The following is a 27034-nucleotide window of genomic DNA, read 5'->3' on the forward strand; positions in this document are numbered from 1 at the left end:
TCACAGAATGGATCAAAAAAAATGAACCATCAATATGTTGCATACAAGAGACTCATCTTAGACACAGGGACACAAAGAAACTGAAAGTGAAAGGATGGAAAAAAATATTTCATGCAAGCTACAGCCAAAAGAAAGCAGGTGTAGCAATATTAATCTCAGATAAAATAGACTTCAAATGCAGGGATGTTTTGAGAGACAAAGAAGGCCACTACGTACTAATAAAAGGGGCAATTCAGCAAGAAGAAATAACAATCGTAAATGTCTATGCACCCAACCAAGGTGCCACAAAATACATGAGAGAAACACTGGCAAAACTAAAGGAAGCAATTGATGTTTCCACAATAATTGTGGGAGACTTCAACACATCACTCTCTCCTATAGATAGATCAACCAGACAGAAGACCAATAAGGAAATTGAAAACCTAAACAATCTGATAAATGAATTAGATTTAACAGACATATACAGGACATTACATCCCAAATCACCAGGATACACATACTTTTCTAGTGCTCATGGAACTTTCTCCAGAATAGATCATATGCTGGGACATAAAACAAGCCTCAATAAATTTAAAAAGATTGAAATTATTCAAAGCACATTCTCTGACCACAATGGAATACAATTAGAAGTCAATAACCATCAGAGACTTAGAAAATTCACAAATACCTGGAGGTTAAACAACACACTCCTAAACAATCAGTGGGTTAAAGAAGAAATAGCAAGAGAAATTGCTAAATATATAGAGACGAATGAAAATGAGAACACAACATACCAAAACCTATGGGATGCAGCAAAAGCAGTGCTAAGGGGGAAATTTATAGCACTAAACGCATATATTAAAATGGAAGAAAGAGCCAAAATCAAAGAACTAATGGATCAACTGAAGAAGCTAGAAAATGAACAGCAAACCAATCCTAAACCAAGTACAAGAAAAGAAATAACAAGGATTAAAGCAGAAATAAATGACATAGAGAACAAAAAAACAATAGAGAGGATAAATATCACCAAAAGTTGGTTCTTTGAGAAGATCAACAAGATTGACAAGCCCCTCGCTAGACTGACAAAATCAAAAAGAGAGAAGACCCATATAAACAAAATAATGAATGAAAAAGGTGACATAACTGCAGATCCTGAAGAAATTAAAAAAATTATAAGAGGATACTATGAACAACTGTATGGCAACAAACTGGAGAATGTAGAGGAAATGGACAATTTCCTGGAAACATATGAACAACCTAGACTCACCAGAGAAGAAATAGAAGACCTCAACCAACCCATCACAAGCAAAGAGATCCAATCAGTCATCAAAAATCTTCCCACAAATAAATGCCCAGGGCCAGATGGCTTCACAGGGGAATTCTACCAAACTTTCCAGAAAGAACTGACACCAATCTTACTCAAACTCTTTCAAAACATTGAAGAAAATGGAACACTACCTAACTCATTTTATGAAGCTAACATCAATCTAATACCAAAACCAGGCAAAGATGCTACAAAAAAGGAAAACTACCGGCCAATCTCCCTAATGAATATAGATGCAAAAATCCTCAACAAAATACTTGCAAATCGAATCGAAAGACACATTAAAAAAATCATACACCATGACCAAGTGGGGTTTATTCCAGGCATGCAAGGATGGTTCAACATAAGAAAATCAATCAATGTATTACAACACATTAACAAGTCAAAAGGGAAAAATCAATTGATCATCTCAATAGATGCTGAAAAAGCATTTGACAAAATCCAACATCCGTTTTTGATAAAAACACTTCAAAAGGTAGGAATTGAAGGAAACTTCCTCAACATGATAAAGAGCATATATGAAAAACCCACAGCCAGCATAGTACTCAATGGTGAGAGACTGAAAGCCTTCCCTCTAAGATCAGGAACAAGACAAGGATGCCCGCTGTCACCACTGTTATTCAACATTGTGCTGGAAGTGCTAGCCCGGGCAATCGGGCAAGACAAAGAAATAAAAGGCATCCAAATTGGAAAAGAAGAAGTAAAACTGTCATTGTTTGCAGATGATATGATCTTATATCTAGAAAACCCTGAGAAATCGATGATACAGCTACTAGAGCTAATAAACAAATTTAGCAAAGTAGCGGGATACAAGGTTAATGCACATAAGTCAGTAATGTTTCTATATGCTAGAAATGAACAAACTGAAGAGACACTCAAGAAAAAGATACCATTTTCAATAGCAACTAAAAAAATCAAGTACCTAGGAATAAACTTAACCAAAGATGTAAAAGACCTATACAAAGAAAACTACATAACTCTACTAAAAGAAATAGAAGGGGACCTTAAAAGATGGAAAAATATTCCATGTTCATGGATAGGAAGACTAAATGTCATTAAGATGTCAATTCTACCCAAACTCATCTACAGATTCAATGCAATCCCAATCAAAATTCCAACAACCTACTTTGCAGACTTGGAAAAGCTAGTTATCAAATTTATTTGGAAAGGGAAGATGCCTCGAATTGCTAAAGACACTCTAAAAAAGAAAAACGAAGTGGGAGGACTTACACTCCCTGACTTTGAAGCTTATTATAAAGCCACAGTTGCCAAAACAGCATGGTACTGGCACAAAGATAGACATATAGATCAATGGAATCGAATTGAGAATTCGGAGACAGACCCTCAGATCTATGGCCGACTGATCTTTGATAAGGCCCCCAAAGTCAATGAACTGAGTCATAATGGTCTTTTCAACAAATGGGGCTGGGAGAGTTGGATATCCATATCCAAAAAAATGAAAGAGGACCCCTACCTCACCCCCTACACAAAAATTAACTCAAAATGGACCAAAGATCTCAATATAAAAGAAAGTACCATAAAACTCCTAGAAGATAATGTAGGAAAACATCTTCAAGACCTTGTATTAGGCGGCCACTTCCTAGACTTTACACCCAAAGCACAAGCAACAAAAGAAAAAATAGATAAATGGGAACTCCTCAAGCTTAGAAGTTTCTGCACCTCAAAGGAATTTCTCAAAAAGGTAACGAGGCAGCCAACTCAATGGGAAAAAATTTTTGGAAACCATGTATCTGACAAAAGACTGATATCTTGCATATATAAAGAAATCCTACAACTCAATGACAATAGTACAGTCGGCCCAATTATAAAATGGGCAAAAGATATGAAAAGACAGTTCTCTGAAGAGGAAATACAAATGGCCAAGAAACACATGAAAAAATGTTCAGCTTCACTAGCTATTAGAGAGATGCAAATTAAGACCACAATGAGATACCATCTAACACCGGTTAGAATGGCTGCCATTAAACAAACAGGAAACTACAAATGCTGGAGGGGATGTGGAGAAATTGGAACTCTTATTCACTGTTGGTGGGACTGTATAATGGTTCAGCCACTCTGGAAGTCAGTCTGGCAGTTCCTTAGAAAACTAGATATAGAGTTACCATTCGATCCAGCGATTGCACTTCTCGGTATATACCCGGAAGATCGGAAAGCAGTGACACGAACAGATATCTGCACGCCAATGTTCATAGCAGCATTATTCACAATTGCCAAGAGATGGAAACAACCCAAATGTCCTTCAACAGATGAGTGGATAAATAAAATGTGGTATATACACACGATGGAATACTACGCGGCAGTAAGAAGGAACGATCTCGTGAAACATATGACAACATGGATGAACCTTGAGGACATAATGCTAAGCGGAATAAGCCAGGCACAAAAAGAGAAATATTATATGCTACCACTAATGTGAACTTTGAAAAATGTAAAACAAATGGCTTATAATGTAGAATGTAGGGGAACTAGCAATAGAGAGCAATTAAGGAAGGGGGAACAATAATCCAAGAAGAACAGATAAGCTATTTAACGTTCTGGGGATGCCCAGGAATGACTATGGTCTCTGAATTTCTGATGGATATAGTAGGAGCAAGTTCACAGAAATGTTGCTATATTAGGTAACTTTCTTGGGGTAAAGTAGGAACATGTTGGAAGTTAAGCAGTTATCTTAGGTTAGTTGTCTTTTTCTTACTCCCTTGTTATGGTCTCTTTGAAATGTTCTTTTATTGTATGTTTGTTTTCTTTTTAACTTTTTTTTCATACAGTTGATTTAAAAAAGAAGGGAAAGTTAAAAAAAAAAAAAAAAGCAAGGAAAAAAAAAGATGTAGTGCCCCCTTGAGGAGCCTGTGGAGAATGCAGGGGTATTCGCTTACCCCACCTCCATGGTTGCTAACATGACCACAGACATAGGGGACTGGTGGTTTGATGGGTTGGGCCCTCTACCACAGGTTTTACCCTTGGGAAGACGGTTGCTGCAAAGGAGAGGCTAGGCCTCCCTATGGTTGTGCCTAAGAGCCTCCTCCCGAATGCCTCTTTGTTGCTCAGATGTGGCCCTCTCTCTCTGGCTAAGCCAACTTGAAAGGTGAAATCACTGCCCTCCCCCCTACGTGGGATCAGACACCCAGGGGAGTGAATCTCCCTGGCAACGTGGAATATGACTCCCGGGGAGGAATGTAGACCTGGCATCGTGGGACGGAGAACATCTTCTTGACCAAAAGGGGGATGTGAAAGGAAATGAAATAAGCTTCAGTGGCAGAGAGAATCCAAAAGGAGCCGAGAGGTCACTCTGGTGGGCACTCTTACGCACACTTTAGACAACCGTTTTTAGGTTCTAAAGAATTGGGGTAGCTGGTGGTGGATACCTGAAACTATCAAACTACAACCCAGAACCCATGAATCTCGAAGACAGTTGTATAAAAATGTAGCTTATGAGGGGTGACAATGGGATTGGGAAAGCCATAAGGACCAAACTCCACTTTGTCTAGTTTATGGATGGATGTGTAGAAAAGTAGGGGAAGGAAACAAACAGACAAAGGTACCCAGTGTTCTTTTTTACTTCAATTGCTCTTTTTCACTCTAATTATTATTCTTGTTATTTTTGTGTGTGTGCTAATGAAGGTGTCAGGGATTGATTTAGGTGATGAATGTACAACTATGTAATGGTACTGTAAACAATCGAAAGTACAATTTGTTTTGTATGACTGCGTGGTATGTGTATATATCTCAATAAAATGATGATAAAAAAAAAAAAAAAAAAAGAATTGGGGTAGCTGGTGGTGGATACCTGAAACTATCAAACTACAACCCAGAACCCATGAATCTCGAAGACAGTTGTATAAAAATGTAGCTTATGAGGGGTGACAAGGGGATTGGGAAAGCCATAAGGACCACACTCCACTTCGTCTAGTTTATGGATGGATGAGTAGAAAAATAGGGGAAGGAAACAAACAGACAAAGGTACCCAGTGTTCTTTTTTACTTCAATTGCTCTTTTTCACTCTAATTATTATTCTTGTTATTCTTGTGTGTGTGCTAATGAAGGTGTCAGGGATTGATTTGGGTGATGAATGTACAACTATGTAATGGTACTGTGAACAATCGAAAGTACGATTTGTTTTGTATGACTGCGTGGTATATGAATATATCTCAATAAAATGAAGATTAAAAAAAAAAAAAAAAAAAAGGACATAATGCTGAGCAAAATAAGCCAGGCACAAAAAGAGAGATATTGTATGTTACCACTAATGTGAATTCTGTGAAAAATGTACAATGTTTTATACTGTAGAATGTAGGGGACCTAGAGATACCAATTAGTGGAGGGGGAATGATAATCTAATAAGAACAGATAAACTATGGAGGGTAATCTCAATGTTATGGGAATGCTCAGGAATGATTATGGTTTGTAAACTTTCTTGGATATAGTAAGATCATGTTGGAAGCAATAGAGTTATTTTAGGTTTTTTTTTTCTCTTATTCCTTTGTTTTCTTAGGGGTTGTTAATTTTCTTGGGGTATGGTAGGAACATGTTGGAAGCAATGTAGTTATTTTAGATTGTTTTTCTTACTCCTCTGTTTGGACATGGTTTATTAATTTTCTTGGGGTATGGTAGGAACATATTGGAAGCAAAGTAGTTATTTTAGGTTATTTGTTTTCCTTAATCCATTGCTTTGTTTGAAATGTTTTAGGGTTTTTTTGGTTGTTGTTTGCCTGTTTGTTTTTAATTTTTTGATAAACAAAGTTAAAAAATTGAAAAAAATCAGTAGAAAAATGGGAGTAAAAACTAAATGACAAATAGGGTGGGATGGGGGGATGGTTTGGGTATTCTCTTTTCACTTTTATTTTTTATTCTTATTCTGATTCTTTCTGATGTAAGGAAAATGTTCAGAAATAGATTGTGGTGATGAACGCATAACTTTATGATCATACTGTGAACAGTTGATTGTATACCATGGATGACTGTATGGTTTATGAATATATTTCAATAAAACTGAATTAAAAAAAAAATAGATTGGGGTGATGAATGCACAACTATATGATGGTACTGTGAACAATTGATTGTACACCATGGATGATTGTATGGTATGTGAATATATCTCAATAAAACTGAATTTAAAAAAAAAAAAAAAAAAGATATAACACAATGTTCACTTTCGAATCACCATTAAAGGGCATTTTTTCAAAGTGCTAAATGACATCCTTGAAGCGCTAAATGATATCCTTGGAGTGCTCTTTCTCCCTTGGTGAACAGTGTGCTCCCAAATTTTAACAATATACCCGGTCTTGGAAGCTTCTTGTGTTGAACTTTCTGATTAAAAAGATGTTTTCTACTATTGTGATAGTAGTATTTAAGTGTACCATTTTCTCTAAGATGATCATTTTGATAATTAAAAGTTAGATGCATATCTTTTTAGTAGTCCATTGGAAGTGACCTTTAAAATATTTATTTTCTTCTCTGGTATCATCAGATACTCCTCAAAGTTAGGGGCCTATTGCCTCTTCCCTTAATTAAGAACACTCATAAAATAAATATTTTTAAATTTTGTATTAATTTAGGACTGAATTTGTCAAGATCTTATTAGGCATTCCTTACAGTATATTGCAATTTAGTAATTAGTAGCTAATAATTAGTACCTGTCATGAACCTAGACCTCCTGGCCCTCCTTTCCTCCATGCTCCTATTAGTAACCATGGCTCATTACAGTAAGTGAAAACCTGGTATATTCTCTCCAATTAGAATTAATACCTTTTGAACGCAGTGGTAGTTCAAGAAGCAAATTGACTAAGTAATGACTGTCTTCTCAGCTGACAGCATTTTGTGGGGTGGGTGGGTATTATTGTTTTAAAATGTGAACTTTTATCCTAATTATAAGGTTTGGTTCTTGTAATTTTCTTTTGAAGTACTGATTTTCCTCCACCATTTTTATCTCCAGTTATTGCCAAAGCCTTTTGTTTTGAATTCTGTGTTGAATAGTAAGTTGCAATTGATTTGCAATTCGAGCACTTGCATGTCTGATGTATAACTCACTCCCCTTGTAACTGCATGTTTGTGAATTTAAAATAGTTCAGAGCACTAGCTACTATAATTGGTTGTTTTTCATGTAACTTATGGCTCATAATTTTTTTATCTACTGAAAAGAACAGACCTAAAACTTTAAGATTTTCAGTGTGCCAGTATTATTAAGGAAAAAATTTCTAAAAGTGTCTTCGAGAAGCATGATCTTGGGGAAATTTCACAGTTTATATATTTTGAAACATTGCTGTTTCCACACAGTTGTTTGTGGTTTTTAAATGAGGAGGTGTGATTACCTTAATATATTCTTAAAAAGGAAAGACCTTGCATAATAATTTTGGCATCAGCAAGGATAGTTTAAAAAATAAAACATCAATTAGGACATTTTAGGCTAAAATATATATTTTTAGAACTGTAAGGAATCTATATGTTTATTCTCCTTCATTTTTCAAATTCAAATCTACCCTGAGTTCCTGAAAAAGGAAGTGACTTACCTAACATTACACAGAAAACAAGTGACTTTTTCCACAGTTACCTCCCTGCTATTTAAGAAATTTGAAATATGAAGGACAGTAAAATAACTTGCCTGGAGTTTCAGAATTGTACTACCATGACTGTACTGACAGAAAGATGGGCATTTAACCAAATGTCTGTTTCCTCCCGTCTACTTTTCCATCAGTGAAACATCCTACAAATTGTCAAGCAAAAGATGGGTAGATCTTAATTATCGGAGAAATAGGAAAGATGTTCCTGTCAGTTATTAACCTAAGAAAATAGAAATAAACATTCTTGCATGTTATTTTTTGAAACTGCTGCTTACAGGGTGTTAATTACAAACCAGGCTACAAACAAAATCAATTGGTGTTAATTTTGAAAAACATATATAGGGCAGAAAAGAGTCCCAAAATTATATGTAAACTTCAAATTTTAAGATTGAATTTAACACCCTGATTTAATAGATTTTGTTTCTTTTAAGCATTTCAAAACTAAATTACTGGGTTTTTATACTTAAAAGATAATAGGATTTTTCTTCATCTGTAAAAGACTGATATGACAGTAAGTTTTTTAAGCAAAGATGGCTGATTTAAATACTTATTTTCGCAATGAGAAACTTGCTCTCACATAATGGTAATAACAAATTGTTGATCTGTTTTAGGACTTTTACTAATACTACAGATGTCAAAGGATTAAATAACTTCATATAAGTAAAGCACTCAGAAATGCTATATAGGTGTTAGTTATCATAGTGTATCTTTCTTTGTTTTTGTTTTTTTAAGCACTTCTCCTTTCCTATTATTACTAAGTTTAGGCCTACAAAATATTTTTTTAAAAAGGAAAATTCAAACCTGCTACTTTGGAAACACTTTGGAAACCAAGCCCCACATACTGGAAGGCAGTCAATATTCTTTTGCAATTCTTTGTGAAATCTTTCCTTCCTCTTAAGTCATATGCCTCTGGAATTCTTTGGTTTGGCCTCTACTCCTGTGCTGAGCTAACTCTAGGGTCAAAAGGAGTTAGCTTGTCGCTGAGGGTCTTTGAGGGAAAGGCGATGAAGCTTTAGAAAAGGAATAAGAAACATCTCCAGTCCATAAATGAAACAGGAAAAGATGTATAGAATGGGAGTGGATATTGCTTCCTGAGAAATATATACCAGGAGTTTGTTCACAGATGATAAAGCAAGTCCTTCCTCATAACGAGAAACATCACAAATCAGTGAGCTCAGTATCACAATGGGCAGCTTTGAAAAGATTCATTGAGAAGACTATAGTGCAGTAGTCAGCCTTGGTTATCTCTGATTTCAGATATCTTTTTAAACCAAACTTTATATTCAAATAGCTGCATCATCCACTTGAACAATTTCTTTACCAAAGTAGAAAATAAGTACAAACTCTCATGTAGTGAATTAATTGAACAGATAGACAATCTTCTATTACCATTTATCCTGTTTACTTATTTATTTATTTTTATTAGAGAAGTTGTAGGTTTACAGAAAAATCATGCAGAAAATACCCCCCCCCAATTATTAATACCTTGCATTGGTGTGGTATATTTGTTACAATTGATGAAAGCACCTTTTTGTAATTATACTATTAACTATAGTCCATGGTTTATATTAGGGCTCACTGTTTGTGTTGTACAGTCTTTTTATTTTTTTTCTTTTTACTCTAGTAATATGTATACAACATTAAATTTCCCCCTTTTAACCACATTCAAGTATATGATTCAGTGCTGTTAATTTCGTTCACAATGTTGTGCTACCATCAGAGAGAAATAACTATGAAACAGAACTTTGAGCTTGGCTAGAATAATTTATTTTAAAATATTTTTAAAATGAAATTCAAGTAACTTTTGGAAGAGAATTGAAAGTTAACAAATTTTACCACAACTTTGCATTCCCAAGCTTCAGGAATTTTGTTAGTGCTATCTAAGTAATTGCTTCAGGATATTATACAACAGATACTTTTTTATTTGGAGTATTGCATTTTTTCATGATGTGTAGAAATTTGGATATATTTTTCAGCTTCAGCTGACACTGTAGTAGTTGAAACAAACTAATTTTTAGAAGCAAATGATCTTTGAGGCAAAAGCAGTGATTATAAGAAGAAAAAAACATTTCTTATTATTCTGAGGCCGTAACATTTTGGCCATTTTTATGTCATTCTAATGGTTTATGATATGTCAGTCATGAAGAAATGCACACCTTTCAGATTTTAATTTACTAGAGAATGTTTTACTAAATGAAGTTGAGTTCCAAATGAGGTAGACTATTAAATATTGATTTTTTTTTATTGAGCAGATGTATTGGTATCAACAGAGGAGGGATGGGAACAAAATGCATCACAGTTAAGGCTTTTTTTGCATTCCCTGGTAAACGATTTTGTTGTGTAACCTTGGCTTGGAAGTTAAGGTAAATTAAATGAAATTAAAATTAGGCGAAAAAAATAAATTATAAGTAAAAATAATTTGAAAATTCGCTAGAGATTATGGGTCAGCTCCACAGTGATATAACAGGGTCAGTGCAATGGCCTTAGAAAAGGAAGGGTGATTTCATTGGTTGTATGAAGTGTTTAGAGTAGTCAGTGTATATGTGGCATCTGTGTAAATATACAGCTATAGATACACACACATACACACACATGTCCATTCTAAAGTTCTTCCTCTAAAATCTCAGATGTAGCATGAAATCAAAGCTATGGAAATTGAACAAGCTTGATTTTGTAAAACTTACTGCTTATGACTATTTTCCTAAATAAAATTTTATTTATAAGTCCAAGGAAAGTCAGAATTAGAAAAAGTAACAGGAAAAGGCAACTCTGTGACAGAGCTGATGGCACATACAGCAACTTTTCTGCCAATTACAAAAAGTCACTTTCTCTAGGTAAATGAATTATGGAAAGATGCCCTTCTGGAAAGACTGATATCAAAAGGCCCTTCTGCTTTTGGCCCGACAAAGTCCTGTGCAAGACAAAAACTTTGCTTAGTGTGGCATGGGCTGGATTTCAGCTCTGCTTTGTGCCTACTCTGACAAGTACAATCTGAACTGCTGTTCACTGTAGTCCTCCTCTGTGAGCCTCAAACATAGGCTGCATCCTCCTGAGATATGTGGGTTCGTATGTGTCTCTGTGTATGTATTTGTCAGTAATGCTAAAAGCCTTGGAGTTATTTTGCATTTGTTCAGCAACTTTTCCATCAGGGTTCCAAGTTTCTTTCAATAAATCCACTTTAATGGATTTAAAAATTTAAAGAAATTTTTATATAGTTGCTGTTTCTTGCTCTTGTTTTATTGGCAGTAGTTAATTTTGCCCCGTAAGGATTGTGCACATGGTGGATCAGGAACAAATTGGGGGTTGGGTAAATTCCACTAAATAGGAAATATGTATACAGACCTGTAGAATGTCAATTTATTGGTAAGTGGTTGTACTAGAATATGGAATTTGCTTTGCTATAATCTGCTGTAATACAATTAGAATATACAAGTTAATTTCATTTGCCACATTCCGTATTGTGAAGAGAAGATGGACTTCCTAAATACCCAAACAAGACAATTAATGAAAAGCCTCTTTTTCTGTGTTTATTCTCAATAGTCATCTATTGATGTCAACTCTGTATTTTTTTAACCTTATTATTATTATTATTCTATAACTTTTGATTCAACAAACTCTTACGGGGCTACCCCATTATCCACAAAATAGTTTTTTGGTTGAATAATAAACTTTCAACCCTCTTTGTACTAAGAACTATGGTTAGAGAAGGGAGACCCTTCAGTCTTTTCTCTCCAGGAAAAGAACAAAGCCTTCCTCGTTCCTAGAAAATTAACAAATATATCTGTGCAATTGAATCACATTCAGTTTTTGGCTTAAAGTAGATCCAATGCATGTAGCACTTAATGTTTTTGACAAGTGTGTGCAACTGACCTTTCAGTGCTTCATTTTCAGTAGCAGTGTTGGAGTACTTGTTTAGTATTTCAAAAAATCAAGCACAATTTTTCATATCTTTTAACACTCATCACCTATGGCAAAAAATGTAGGTGATCAGAGTATAAAAGATGAATATGTTTATTGTTATGACTGATTTAAAATTAATTCTGAATCAACAAAATATTTTAATTGATAGATTTTCCAAGAGGTAAAAAGCAGTGATATTGCCAAAACCTTCCGCAAAGCAATCAACAGGAAAGAAGGGATTTGTGCTCTTGGAGGAACTTCAGAGTTGTCGAGTGAAGGAACACAGCATTCTTATTCAGGTAAGATTCACCTGTCTTAGATTAAGACAATGAACTAAATAGGGTGGATGCTACAATGCCAAGGAGGGTCCCTAGAAAAACATTTCCTCCTAATTAAGAAATGTAGAATTCCTTTGTGACATGTATTTGGGCTTGAGACTAATACTTGCCACAAAGGCATTAGAAATATTTATTGTATGGCTTTGTTAGCTTGCAAGAAACATGATACAAATATGTGTAATAATAAGCTTTGTAACGGTGGAGTTCTACAGTAATATAAATATTATTTTTAAGGATTTTGTAACTAATTCTCCAAAGATCAGTTAACCTGCTTTAAATTCTCTTTGGTAATTTTGTAATTTCTTATAGCCACTGTGTTGCAGTCAAGTGTCTGGGTTTCAAAGAGGATAGCCACATGTTTGTGACACATTAACTTCCAGCACTGCTGTACAGCTATTTTAGATTTTGGAGTAAAATATTTAATCCAGAGTATAAACTAATTTCTTGTTATTCAACCTAATTTTAGAGGAAGAAAAATATGCTTTCGTTAACTGGATCAACAAAGCTTTGGAAAATGATCCTGATTGCAGACATGTTATACCAATGAACCCAAATACCGATGACTTGTTCAAAGCTGTTGGTGATGGAATTGTGCTTTGGTAAGATGTCATCTTATTTTATATCCAGAGTTCTAAAAATAGTCTTCAGATATATGTGTTTCTGGATGCTTAAAAGCTTTACCTCAGGAAACAATTAGAATTTTAAATTGGCCGGATTTTGTCTATTTGATTTCATCTCTAGGTTGTCTATGAAAGCATACTAAAAGATTAATCTAAAACTCACTCATTTAGATTGGGGACCTCTTTATAAGGAAGTTCTCAGCTTCCAGTTACTTCTCATCACTGAGCAAGCAGAACATTAAGACTTCATTGAACTGAGATTTGTTAGTGTCTATTTATCTGAAAAATGCTTTTTGCCACTACTGCCCTATTGCCAGCAGTATGTTGACAGAAATGGTATAAGATTATCAACAGTTTGTCAGTTGATGCTCCTATTTGTAGAGGAAGTATACCACAATCAGTTGGCCTGGGTTCATATTCAGGCTCTGCCACTCAGTAACTGTGCAACTATAATCAAGGTATTCAATCCCTTTGCATTTCAGTTTCCACATCTATTATGATCCCTATATTAAGTACTTTCCTCACAAGGTTCTTTTGAACATTAAGTCACTACATAGAATGCTTAGAACAGTGCTATATATGTATATGTATTTCAGATGACAGTGTACAATATACAAAGTTATATTCTTTTTTGCAATGAAGTCATTTTGATTATTTGAAAAGCTGATTTTAAAAATGCAAAATATCTCCCTTTTTGTCCATTTATATACACTAAAGAAATAGTTCCCTATTTGTTTTAGTAGAAAGATAATCATATGGTACCATTTACTTAGTATTTAACTTTTTAAAAAATGCATTAGTCCTTTAGTATTTAACTTTTGCGTGGAAAGAAGCATGGTTTTATATTATGCAGAATAAAATTTACTGGGGCAGTATTATAAATAAACACCTAAATGTTAGAGAATAACTCCAAATTTTACAAATGAGTATCTTCTTAATAGAGTCACAGATGTTATTATAACCAAAATAACCTTTCTTTCTCAGCACTGTATCACCAGCACCAAATATAGTGTCTGGCTCATCACTTAGGCACTCAATAAACATATGGTGTATTAAAGAATCTCATGCTCATCTAATTTTACCTCTTGGTGAATAAATGGTATTTTGTAATTGTGAATTATATAATCTAGAAGAGCTACAGCTTTTCAATGTGGGATTTTTTTTATGATATCCAAGTTATTCATTGTCATAAAGAATGTGGAAAAATGCAAAAAGATTAAAATGAGAAAATACAACTGGTTCCTCTACTCACAGATACCCTACTATGGTAAACATTTTGGTCTTTGTGCATGTGTGCATGTGTTTCCTATGTGTAGTATTTTTGTTATCAACATGGTATTAACCATATATTACATTTATTTTTTCTGATTACATGACTGACATGTTATAAGAAGCCTTAAAATATTTTTTGAATATTTACAGACTCTTGAAAAGCAAATTGACTCATTTTCTTTCATTTCTGTTTCAGTAAAATGATCAACCTTTCAGTTCCTGACACAATTGATGAAAGAGCAATCAACAAGAAGAAACTTACACCCTTCATCATTCAGGTATGCATTGTCTCCACTTCCCTCTCCCATGAAACTACTATATGAAGGCCAGCTCCACAGGCCATAGGCTTTGCACTTTATATTTTCTCATTTAATCCTCATAACAATTCTGTGTTTCGATTATTATCCAGATACTACAGAGACGAGAGTTGGGACTGAGGTTTCTGAACTATGTTGGAACTGGGGTCCAAATCAAGGCCTACTTCCCGAGCACTATGTTCTTTTCTTTTTATGGTGCTATTTTCAAACAGTGCAGCAATAAGCAAAAATACTTAAGCTCTTAGTTAACTGGCATGCTTAAGAAATGGAGAATTTTTCTTGTCCCTCAAGTGAGTATTAGACTATTAGGTAGCAAAATTCCCTCAGGCAAGGGCACCCCTTGGGATATGGAGATCTATAACTTCTGAAACTTCAAAAGTGACCCCTCCAAAAAAAATACCAAGTATACATCCCATGGAATTCTACAAAAAAACAATAGCAATAAGGCTGAGGTTTGTTTGAACTGTGTTTTCTAACATCAAAGTCTGGAATTTGTTTTCCATGTATAATTTTATAGGTGAAGTTAACAGAGTATTAATTTCCCCATTGAACGTTATTTTCAGCGAAGGGAGAAGTAGACTGCTAAAAAAGGGAAAGGTCAAGAAGCAAGTGTGTAATTTGGCTGTCTTGCAGGAAAACTTGAACTTGGCACTGAACTCTGCCTCTGCCATTGGGTGTCACGTTGTGAACATTGGTGCAGAGGATTTGCGGGCTGGGAAGCCTCATCTGGTTTTGGGACTGCTTTGGCAGATTATTAAGATTGGTTTGTTCGCTGACATTGAATTAAGCAGGAATGAAGGTAATGGAACACAGTCATCTTGAAAATTGTTTATTGATTAGTTTTTCCTAGCCCTGCTATCATGCTTTCACTTAATTGAGGTAATTAGATGATAACTAGAATTAATGATAATTGTGTTGCATCTCCTTTATACATTCTAAATATCTTTGATATTATATAATTATGCTGTAAAAAGGCCGATGCTTTTATATAGTGTTATTCAGGAAAAAAAGCCTAATTAAAAATCTTTTCATTAGTAGTAATTAGATTTGCCTGGCACTTTCCAGTTTATTTTATAATAAAGACACAAAAGCTCAGAGAGGTTAAGGAACTTTCCCAAGGTACCCAAACTTGAGATCTGTTCTCTTCTACTCTGCCCATACAACTCCCACCCTATCACCACCCTTGGTTCCATCACCTATTATTTTTAATAACTTTTATATTCTTTCATAGATTTATACCTCTTTAAAATTCCTCTAATCAACCCTGATGCACTCACATTTTCTGAACTAGTAGAAGCATCAGCCTTTTTACAGCGTAATTATATCACATCATAGATATTTAGAATGTATAAAGGAGATGCAATACAATTATCATCTGTTCATAGGAAGTATTATCCTCCCCCACAAAGCTTAAAATTATTGAGCACCACTCATAATATTCATATTTTATTTCAAAAATCCCTATCATCACCACCTCAATCTTCAGTTACTTTTCAGGAAGAATGAATGTTCAGGATTCTCAGTATCTTCAAGATCTCACAGTGTCGGTCAACAGTATTATTTTGCCTACTGATGCATTATAAGACTTTTTTGCACTTTGAAGACTTCATTACACTTATGCTATCAGTCAGACCTACCTTTGAGTGGATAAAATTATTCTCATTATTGGCCTTCTTCATTGAGGTGGTTGTCTTGTTAAAGGAGTTAAAAAGTCCCTTTAAGAGGAAAGAGGAAAAACAAAATTACATTGGTTCATGGCATGTATCAAATTATTTATCTTCAGCAAGGCCTCAAGTACATAAGTGCCAGGATATTTAATCCCATCTAGCCTCTGACTTAGTGGAGACAGGGAGCAGAAGCAGGACTCTGTACAAATGGCCTTGCTGCCTCTTCTCTTGCTTAAATCCCTGAGTGCCAAAATGATAGCCCATGAAACAGAATCTATCAAAGATGAAATTTTCCTGATGCAGGTATTACTTAGACTTCTTCAGAAATCAGGAATTTCAGTCTTTTTGTTCAGTATGAATCTCCTTTCAGTTTATGAGAAGGAATTATTGATTGTTGGCTATTTTTTCTTCTAGCCTTGGCTGCTTTACTTCGTGATGGCGAGACTTTGGAGGAGCTTATGAAATTGACTCCAGAAGAGCTTCTGCTTAGATGGGCAAACTTTCATTTGGAAAACTCGGGTTGGCAAAAAATCAACAACTTTAGTGCTGACATCAAGGTGCAAAGAACTATGACATTTTGTGGGATAGAGTGGCTTGGGAGATTTCATCAAAGCTTAGCAAAGGGGAAATACTAACACCATTATCACCCAGCCTTGTTGCCTCTTGGCTGTGATGATAGATTTCAGGGGAGAGGAAGAGTCAAGTAAGGAGCACAAGCACCAAATCTTGTTTTTCATTTTGAGGGAAAGAGTAAAAGATTTATAGTCTTATCTTTTTATGTTCTGCTTTCTGTTGACCATGGAGTATAAAGGTATAGGAATTGACTGTTCTTTTCCTAACTGCCTTTTCCAGGTCTCAGTGTATTAGTAAGGACCTAGAAGAGAGAGAAAGGGGCTCAAGAGTCCCCTTTACCTTTCTATTTGGCTTTCTCTCCTGTCACGTTCCCTCATCTTTAGATGTTGGGTTCCTTGAGGATGGTGATGAGGTCTTATTTATGTCTGTGTTGCTATGCCAGCCCCAGTGCCCTCCCACTAAACCCCACCTATAACATAGTACCCAGCAAATAAAAGACCCCCAAATATTCCTGGTATTGAATTGGATTTTGTTACTCATGGCTCACCATGAGCAGTAGGGAGAAACTAGCAGCCAAGAGAGACCCTGGTAGCATTCATTTACCACATGTTGCCTTTGGCTTCTCAGGAAGAGTGGGCCAAAATGACCATAGCAAAGATTGGGGAGTTCTCATTAACTGACTGGACCCTCTCTAAAATCCACATGCTTGGGACACAGGGAATAAATTTGAGGATCTTCATCGGATGCCACTGACCAACCATAGGGTCAACAAGGCTATGAAAACAATTGCTTCCAGTGGTGAAAGGAAGCAATGGTGTATTTGTACTACTGATTTCTTCAGTGAAAATAAAGGGGAGCACAAAAATTATAAGGCCAACTGACTCCACTTCTTTTAACTTATACAATATGTTTGACCAGGTATATTTTGCTTCATGCATTGTGTTCCTGAAAACCATTCATAAATGGATTTTATGCACTGGGCCATATTTTAAATGTACAAAAGAAAATCTTTTAAAAATGAAGCCTGCTTTGAATATTTATAAAAACAAAGGATTGTTTGGTGATGTGAAAAGTAATTTCCAATTTATCTATATTCAAGTTCAAATTTTCACCTCTAAAGTTACTTTTACAGTAGTAAATGCTGATCTTCTGGGTCTGCTCTTATCTGCTCTTCTTAAGAGCATAGGATTGCATTATTATTTGCTTATGTACCTTTTGCAGGTAATTGTAAGTGAAAGTACTTTCAAAACTGTAGTTTGTTTTAAGGATATAAGTCTGTGCCCCCTGATGGTAGAATTTGGGTTTGCATTTCATGAATTGCTCTGCAATGGCTTTCACAAAGCTGGTTTCCATCATTCTTAAAATCATTAATGGCCCTGTGTATCAGACTTATGTGGGTAGGTGGGTCAAGATGCAGCTTCCTTGAATACACATAGTCTATAGAGCTTACTATGAGAAACACTCCTTCATAGCCTTCTGGACTTTCAAGGACCAGTAATAGAAAACTATCAGAGCTGGGAAAGTGTTCTTCAGATATGTCAGGATTATGGAATCTTGACTCAATTTCCTGTCCTCTTGATAGCAGAGAAGGAGAATTTTACTTGTCATATATGTGAAGAAATTTAATAATTGTTTGTACTAGTACAGTGGTTTTTAAACTGTGTTCTGTGAAGAGTCCACACAGACAGAATTCACCCACCCTCTTCCACCCCACAATACCCTACTCCAACCCCAAATGAGTAGCTCCACTTTGCTTTACATATTGCAATTCCAAGTAATCTTTCAAGTGATGAAAGAATTCAATGGCTTAAAACAAAAAAAGAACTACTTTTGTTAAGTATATTCAGATCTCAAGGGCTAAAATGTGCAATTAAAAACAATCTTTAACATAACTAATCTCTTCTCCATAAGTCGTGATATATATGGTGCTTAAATAATGATGTAATCTGTTTATTTTCTCTTTCTCCATGCTTCCTGGACTTCTGCTCTTCTGCTTTTTTCTCCTTGTTTGTTTTGTCTATCAAGCTTATTGACTTCAGTAATTCAGTGAAGGTACAGAATTAGTTTTCAAGCATTATTGTGTTGATGACTTTAATAAATTGTAAAGTCATGTCAAAATCCAGTGCCTCCATATTCAAAACAGACATAAGGCCAGAAAGATGGACTGTTCTGAAGAAAAGATCTGTCAAATTAGAAAATTTGACCGAATTTCAAATTTTGTGCCATATAGTCTCAAAAACTACAATGCAAATATCCTCCTGAATATGGGATAATAGGATACATTCATTCTCTGCAAATCTGATCTCACTAACATTTTCAATTCACTTGTAGGATTCCAAAGCCTATTTCCATCTTCTCAATCAAATTGCACCGAAAGGGCAAAAGGAAGGTGAAACACGAATAGATATCAACATGTCAGGTTTCAGTGTAAGTATAGATGTTCTTTTGAATTCTGTAGTCTTAAAAATTGTTAACAGATTCTTACAAATCTAAGAATTTTTATAATTGTATTTAGTGGTATTGACAATGTTAAGCATTATTTTAAAATTTATTGCTGTAATCTAGAAGCAAAAAGATTAGGTTTGATTTATTTTGGTTTATTAGTAAGTCCCGTAATCATGGCAGTATTGGTTTGTATGATGGCATAAAATATTTGAAGCACCTTATAAGACAAGTGTGGGGAAAGTAGAATATAAGCACTAGTTAGAGACTAACCTTTTCCATGTATTTGGAACATAACCATAGTAATAGATGTAAAGACTACATATTCATTTATACATCTATAATATCCTTGTATGGTGGGTAATGTGAATATGTTTACAAACTCCTAATCCATGAAATCCAATTTGGGTAACCACTGTCATGGGCCATGTTCCCTGATTATGTTACTAATTTATTTGGTGTCATCGAACAAGTTTCTTCCCAAAATTGGTTCTCATTTGCCTCGTCCATAAAGTAAGGGACTATCTTATTAAGTCCCCTACAGCTGTAAGTTTCTAGAATTCTGTGGTTCTCTGTACCCATTGGATAGGGAATGCATTCTAAGAAATTAACAAAATCCACATACCTAGCCTATGAAGCGATAGGATTGAGTGAATGACACTGGTTAAACCATTTATACTGCCCCTCCCAGTGCTTAATTTGTAACTGTGTGCTTATGTTTCTGTATGTTAAACATAAAACTCATGAGCTCATGTTACTCTGGGTAGGGATGAGGAGCCATCCTGTGCATTACGAGAGCTGTCTGAGATGGTTAGGCAGTTGATCTTCTGCCTGGGTAAATGACACCAGAATAGTAACTGGTCTCTTTAATTCTGCTATAGCCCTTCTCCAGTCAGTCCTCCCTGATTGATCTTAAAATACTCTCTTCTTTTTCTCTTCCCCCGTCAGAATTCTTTAAGGATTCCCTGTTGACTCTAGAATTCAGTCTACAGTGCTCTAATTTGCCCTTAAGGCCCTACACTGTCTTGTGTCATCACTCTTAGCCAGTGTTATTTCCCACTATTCTGTACCTCTCAACCCACCCCCTCCCAGCCACCACCCAGACAACTCAGTCTTCCCAAGCACTCATTTTACCTTTGAGGCTTTGCTCAGGATTTTCCCTTGATTTTTAGTGTCCACCTTTCTCAGCCTCCCACCTACTTCAGGGCCTAATTTAAAAATCTGAAGAATTGTAGTTTTGTGTGTGTGTGTGTGTGTGTGTGTGTGTGTGTGTGTGTGTTTTGGACGCATTTTGACATGAGAATGAGAGGGTGTAATCCCTATTGAGTTGTGTTTTGTGTAGTTAGATATATCTGGCGCCATCTAGACGATTTTTAAGGCACTACATATCCAGCAGAGCCGACTTTTTTTTTTTTTTTTTTTTTTGCATTCAAAACAATTTAGTAATAAGTGCCACATGTTGGCTAAGAAAAGTAGAATTGTCTGTTCAGCCTATCATTGTAGTGAGAGTAGAGAAACATTTCTATATCTTTAATATGGCCTTTAAAATGTCTTCTTATTTTACTTCAATAGGAAACAGATGATTTGAAGAGAGCTGAGAGTATGCTTCAACAAGCTGACAAGTTAGGTTGCAGACAGTTTGTTACCCCTGCTGATGTTGTCAGTGGAAACCCCAAACTGAACTTGGCTTTTGTGGCTAATCTGTTTAATAAATATCCAGCACTAACTAAGCCAGAGAACCAAGATATTGACTGGAATCTATTAGAAGGTAACTAAAGGTTTTTCAAATTCTAATGTGCAGGACTCTAGAGTAGAAATACATAAGCCACAGTGATTTCATAATGCTGACTTAATAAATTTCTTTATCCAGTTTCCTCTAGCAAATATCTAGAGTACAAGTGGACACAAATGCTGAGTTAAAGGCGGTAGCTGATAAAAAGGGTTGGTACAAGGGAACTTCTGAAGTTAAAGTAGTCTAGGGTCACTTAGTTTAAGACTGCTTAGTAAATCAATTTTTCTAAAAAAATATTTTAGGTCTAGACAACTTTTTAAACTTCTCATCAGAAAAATGAACATATGCATAAAATTTGACCTATAAATTTATAGTATTTGTATTCCATTCTTCCACGATCAGAGTAACTAGAATCCGGCCCATCTCTTTTCACCCATACCTACTAAAAGTAATTATAACATATGGTCATTATTTGTTTAAATTTGAGAAGGGCAGCATTTACTTTTTCCAGTATATATTTGCACGAAGTATACTATTTAAAAATTAACAAGTACGAATACTAGTTCATTGGGTGTCTGCTGGCATTACTATAAAACCTTTAAATTGTATGCCTTTGAAGTTTCAGGTAACTCATTTTTTAACATAGTCATGTAAAATTAGTAATCATATGTAGTTTGGTATTTTTAAAATGGGTAGAGGAAAACTTGCATTAATGTGTATAGGCTCATATAAGCATAGCAGTTTTGAAAATATAAGATAAACTGATAACATTGGTTATTTTGAGGTTTGGGGATTTGGGAAGATAATTGAAAAAGGGTTAGTGGGGGAAGAAGATTATAAAAAGTTTATGAAACTCTGAAATGCTTAAAGTGTATATTTTTTAAAATAAATTCAGCAAATTAAAAAAATAAGCATAACTCTAAACAGAATGTATCTAGATAGAATGCTTGACGATTCATGTTGGAGAAAACTTCTAGATCTTTGTAGAATAGATAAAATACTGTTATATGGTCAGCACTATATGAGCATATGCAAAGTGTTTGAAAATAAATTTGTGGATATTCTTGTAGGAGAAACTCGTGAAGAAAGAACCTTCCGAAACTGGATGAACTCTCTTGGTGTTAATCCCCATGTAAACCATCTCTATGCGTAAGACTTCCTATTGCTATTGTAAACATTTATGATCATGATTGAATGTTACACAAATAATTACAGCCCTAACCTTTTTCTAAATGTTAGTTTTTAGTGAATATTTATATTGGGAAATGTTGAATGGTGACTCCCAGCATAATTTTTCAAATACACAAAAGCCCAAATGAGTTTTTACATTATCATTAGCTGTAAGTGATAGAATGTATAAATGTCTTGCTAGTACCCTAGGGAGCAATTACTTTGTCTTTCGAAAGAAGACCAGGGAATGCCTTAAGGAGACCATCCATTATGCCTTTGTGCCCACTGGTCTCTCAGCCTGGAATATTCATTGCCCATGTCACCTCAGGGCTCACTCCATTGTTGTTAAAATCACCAATTCAGAGAGGCTTTTCCTGACTACCCCCTGTCACTTACTGACCCCTAAGTCTAGTCCTTTTTTTCTTTACAACACCTATATACCCCTGAAAATCATATTATTTATTTATCCATGTACTTGTTTGTTGTCTATCATGCTCACTCTAATATAAGGACATGGATTTTTGTCCTGTGTGCCTAGCCTCTCGAACAATGCCTTCCTTACAGTAAGCACTCAATAAATACTTTTAAGTGAATGGGATGGCCTAAACTGTATTTTCAGCATAGATTGATCTTCTTGGTATTATGTATGAGTTTATACATCTCATTTGACAATGTAGTGTCACTGTTTTTAAGGAGAGCAAAGTTCCAGTTATTTTAAACACTGATTTAATTATTTTTAAATCATTAGTGACCTGCAAGATGCCCTGGTAATCTTACAGTTATATGAACGAATTAAAGTTCCTGTTGACTGGAGTAAGGTTAATAAACCGCCATACCCGAAACTTGGAGCCAACATGAAAAAGGTAGATACTTAATTAAGTTGTCATACATTTTTATTACAGAGCATTTTTACTCTCAATTTGTTTTTCTTCTGAAAACTTTTTTGATTCTGAGCTTCTTGAGGACAGGAACTGTGTCATGTTCATTTCTGTGTCCTTAGCACCTAACATCACACACACACACACAAAACAATTGTATGCAGATTGAACAAATGAAAATCTTTAACCATTTACTTCTGTGTGTTTGCAGCTAGAAAATTGCAACTATGCTGTTGAATTAGGGAAGCATCCTGCCAAATTCTCCCTGGTTGGCATTGGAGGGCAAGACCTGAATGATGGGAACCAAACCCTAACTTTAGCTTTAGTCTGGCAGCTGATGAGAAGGTATAGTACACAATTTTAACTGTGTAAGCTCCACTATAATACAGATGTGTGATATAGTCCACATTATTGTTTTTGACTTTTCATTTCAAAATAATTTCAAACTTACAGGACAGACACTGAATAATATAAACCCCAAACAGAGGACTCCAACATACCCCCACCACACCCCAGATACCCAGATCCACCAATTTTAACATCTTGCAACCTTTGCCATATCATTCTATCATCTATCTATCCATATCAATCAATCTATCTATCTATCTAATCTTACTTTCTGATCATTTGAGAACAGGTTGCACACATCATAATCCTTGAACACATAATGCTTCTACATTCATTTCCTAAAGTCTACGGTATTCACTTATGTAATCACCTTAAATGCGGTTATCAAATTCAAGGAATTTATCATCGATGTAAAGCTTTCAGTCTGTATTCCAATTTTTTGTTATGTCTCAATAATGTCCTGTTAGGTTTTTTTGAAAATCCAGTTTTACTGAGATATTTTCATATACCATACAAACCATCCAAAGTATACAATCGCTGGCTCACAGTATCATCACATAGTCAATAATATCCTTTTGATCCTTTTCTCCTCTATTCTTAGATCCCATCCAGTATCGTGTATTGCATTTAATTGTCATTATCTCTTCAGTTTTTCTTTCTTTCCTTTTTAATTCTGGAAACATATATACAACATAAATGTTCCCTTCCCAACCCAAGCATACAATTCAGTGGGATTAATCACATCCATAATGTTGCAGCACCCCCACCGCCATCACCCACTGCTAGAATTTTCCCTTGTACTCTACTTCCTGTCTCTATGAGTCTGCATATTCTCTGATATTTTCTTTGTAGTTACTATGAGGCTTAAATTTAACATTCTAAATCTATAACAATCTCATTTGCTTTGATACCAACTTAACTACAGGAACATACATAAACTGTGTTCCTATTCCCCTCCATCCCCCCACCCCCCACCTTTATTAGTTCTTTTGACAAATCACATATTTATACATATGAGACCAAAATCATGGATTTATCATTTTATTTTTTGCATTTGCCTTTTAGATCCTGTAGGAAGTTAAAAAGTGGAGTTACAAATCAAAAATACAGTGGTATTTCTATTTACCCATGTCATTATCTTTATCAGAGTTTTTCTTCATGGGGCTTCAGTCAATTGTCAGGTGTCCTTTCCTTTCAACCTGCAAAACTCCTTTTAGCATTTCTTGTAGGGTTGGTCTAGTGTTAATGATGTCTCTCAACTTTAGTTTATCTGAGAATGTCTTAATCCTGCCCCCTTTTTTGAAAGACAGTTTTGCTGGATATAGAATTCTTGGTTGGCAATGTTTTGCTTTCAGCACTTTAAATATGTCTCCTCACTGCCTTCTTCCTTCTGTGGTTTCCAAGGGGAAATTGACTCTTAATCTTATTGAGGCTCCTGTGTATGTGACACATTACTTCTCTCATGAGGCTTTCAGAATTCTCTCTTTATCTTTGGCATTCTACAATTTGATTATAACATGGGGCAGTGTGGGTCTATTTGGGTTCATCCCATTTGGAATTTGTTGAGCATCTTAGCTGTGTATACTCACTACTTTTGATAAATTGGGGAAATTTTTAGCCATTATTTCTTTGAATATTCTCTATGCCCCTTTCTCTCTTTCTTCTCCTTCTGGGATTCCCACAATGCATATATTGGTACATCTGATGGTATCCCACAGGTTCCTTAGACTCTGTTCACCTTTCTTCATTCTTCTTTCAACTTCTCAGAATGGGATGATTTAAATAGTCTTATTTTCAAGTTCTCTGATTGTTTCTTCTGCCAGCTCCAATCTGTTGTTGAACTCCTCTAGGGGATTTTTAATTTCTCTTACTGTGGTCTTCAGCTCTGTTTGGTTCCTTTTCATAATTTCCATCTCTCTATTGATATTACCTTTGTGTTCATCTATCGTTTTCCTGATTTCCTTTAGCTCTTTGTCCATTTTTTCCTATAGCTCTTTGAGCATAATTAGGACCTTTTTTTTTAAGTCTTTGTCTGGAATGTCCCAGATCTGATCTTCCACATTGATGTTTTCTAATGCCTTAATTTTCTCCTTTGCTTGGGCTATCAATTCCTATCTCTCTGTATGTTTTGTAATCTTTGGTTGAAACTTGGACATTTTGATATTTTAATGTTATTGCTGGAAATTAGACTCGGAGGCATCTATTCCTTAAGATTGTATACAGCTAGTGTTATGGCAGAGCTTTCCTTGAATGCCAGGAGTTAACAAAAAAAATTAGTAAAAGAAGGAGAAAGGAAAACACCTTTCCCAAATTTTGCAGGTTAACCTGTGTGAGTGCTCTCCTTCAGAGCTTATCCATACAATGAGTTTAGAGAATAGCTCCAGGCCATAGTGCATGGACCTCCTTGGTCCTTTCTGTGCATGCAACCTGTCTTGGGCATGCATATTTGACCCTGGGAATTCTCCCATTTACACAGTTCTGAATGTCCCCTCTTCTCTAGGAAACAGTTTCCTCATGTCCCAGGCACTGCCCTGTATGGCTTACAACCAGCAATCCCTTGCCCCAGGCATCCATTTAGCTGCTCTCCCACAAACTCTGTGAGCCCCCTTTTACATGCAGGCCAAGTTCTTGGATGATGAGGCCCTCATGCCACCACCAGACATATTGGGCCAGACACATGCTCCCAGTATGTACCTAAGGGTTCCTCTGCTCCATCTGGAACCAGGACCAGGGATCCACACTGGGCTTGCAGAATGGCTCTGTGCTGAGCTAATGAAGGGTGGGAAAGGGGCCATCCAGGGCACCAGGAGATCCTACCACTTTTTTTTTTTTTGCAATTCTTTTTTTTAACATTTTTTTACTTTAAAATATAACATATACACAGAAAAGTGATAACTTTCAAAGTACAATTTAACAAGTAGTTATAGAGCAAATTTCAGAGAATGTTAGTGGTTACAGTTCCACCATTTCAGTTGTATCCTTCTAATACCCTAGAGACTAAAAAAAGATTATATAAAGATTCAGTATTCATAATCCTGTGTTAAATCCTCTCTTATCTGTTGCTACTCCTCCCTCTCATTTGATCACTATCTCAATATTCAGGAATATCTGGGCAGTGACCACCCTAACTTGTTCATATTGAAAAGGGGTGTCGACGTTATGGGGAAGGGGGATGCATCTGGTTGATGTTCTTGAAGAGGCTGTTGCCTCTGGGTTTTGGGACTTATCTGGCCTGGGAACACTCTGAAGGATTTAAGTTTCTGAGAAATAAATTTAGTGAGTGAAACTTTTATAGAGTCTCTGATAGGGACCTGGGTATTCTTTAGGATTTTTGGGACTACTATTGATTTGGGTTTGGCATACTGTGGCCATTTGGAATATGTAGCTGAAGTTTGCATAAGAGTAACCTCCAGGATAGCCTCTCGACTCTATTTGAAATCTCTTAGCCACTGAAACCTTATTTTGTTACCTTTCTTTTCCCCCTTTTGCTCAAGAAGGCATTCTCAATCCCTTGATGCCAAGGCCAGACTCATTCCTGAGAGTCATATCCCACCTTGCCAGGGAGATTCACTCCCCTGGGAGTCATGTCCCACATAGGGGAGAGGGTAATGAATTTATTTGCACAGTTGGACTTAGAGAGAGAACAGCCACATCTGAGCAACAAAAGAGGTTCTCTGGAAGTGACTCAGGCATAATTATAGATAGGCTTAGACTCTCCTTTACAACCATAAGTTTCACTAGAGCAAGCCTCAATATCAAGGGCCTGACTTATTAAATAGGGGGTTTCTAATTTCACATAGCTTATATTCTCTCCAAGAAATACATGTCTCACATTATCTTAACTTAGTTGTACTATCATCATCACTCTCAATTTTAAGCAATTATCATAACCCAAAACA

The 27034-nt window shown here is 35.6% G+C and overlaps 1 protein-coding gene across 2 annotated transcripts in view; it reads left to right on the forward strand.

The window, feature by feature from the left end:
• Positions 1–27034, forward strand: part of PLS3 (plastin 3) — a 142653-nt gene that overhangs the window by 111039 nt on the left and 4580 nt on the right. For both annotated transcript variants that reach the window (XM_037822000.1, XM_037821999.1), the window contains 10 exons: positions 11948–12077; positions 12583–12715; positions 14205–14286; positions 14959–15124; positions 16407–16549; positions 18897–18992; positions 20580–20775; positions 21810–21888; positions 22658–22772; positions 22999–23132. In XM_037822000.1, coding sequence (XP_037677928.1) covers positions 11948–12077; positions 12583–12715; positions 14205–14286; positions 14959–15124; positions 16407–16549; positions 18897–18992; positions 20580–20775; positions 21810–21888; positions 22658–22772; positions 22999–23132 — 1274 coding nt within the window. The remainder of the gene's footprint in view (positions 1–11947; positions 12078–12582; positions 12716–14204; positions 14287–14958; positions 15125–16406; positions 16550–18896; positions 18993–20579; positions 20776–21809; positions 21889–22657; positions 22773–22998; positions 23133–27034) is intronic.

The sequence above is a fragment of the Choloepus didactylus genome, chromosome X, assembly GCF_015220235.1.
Source record: "Choloepus didactylus isolate mChoDid1 chromosome X, mChoDid1.pri, whole genome shotgun sequence".
NCBI classification, from domain to species: domain Eukaryota; kingdom Metazoa; phylum Chordata; class Mammalia; order Pilosa; family Megalonychidae; genus Choloepus; species Choloepus didactylus.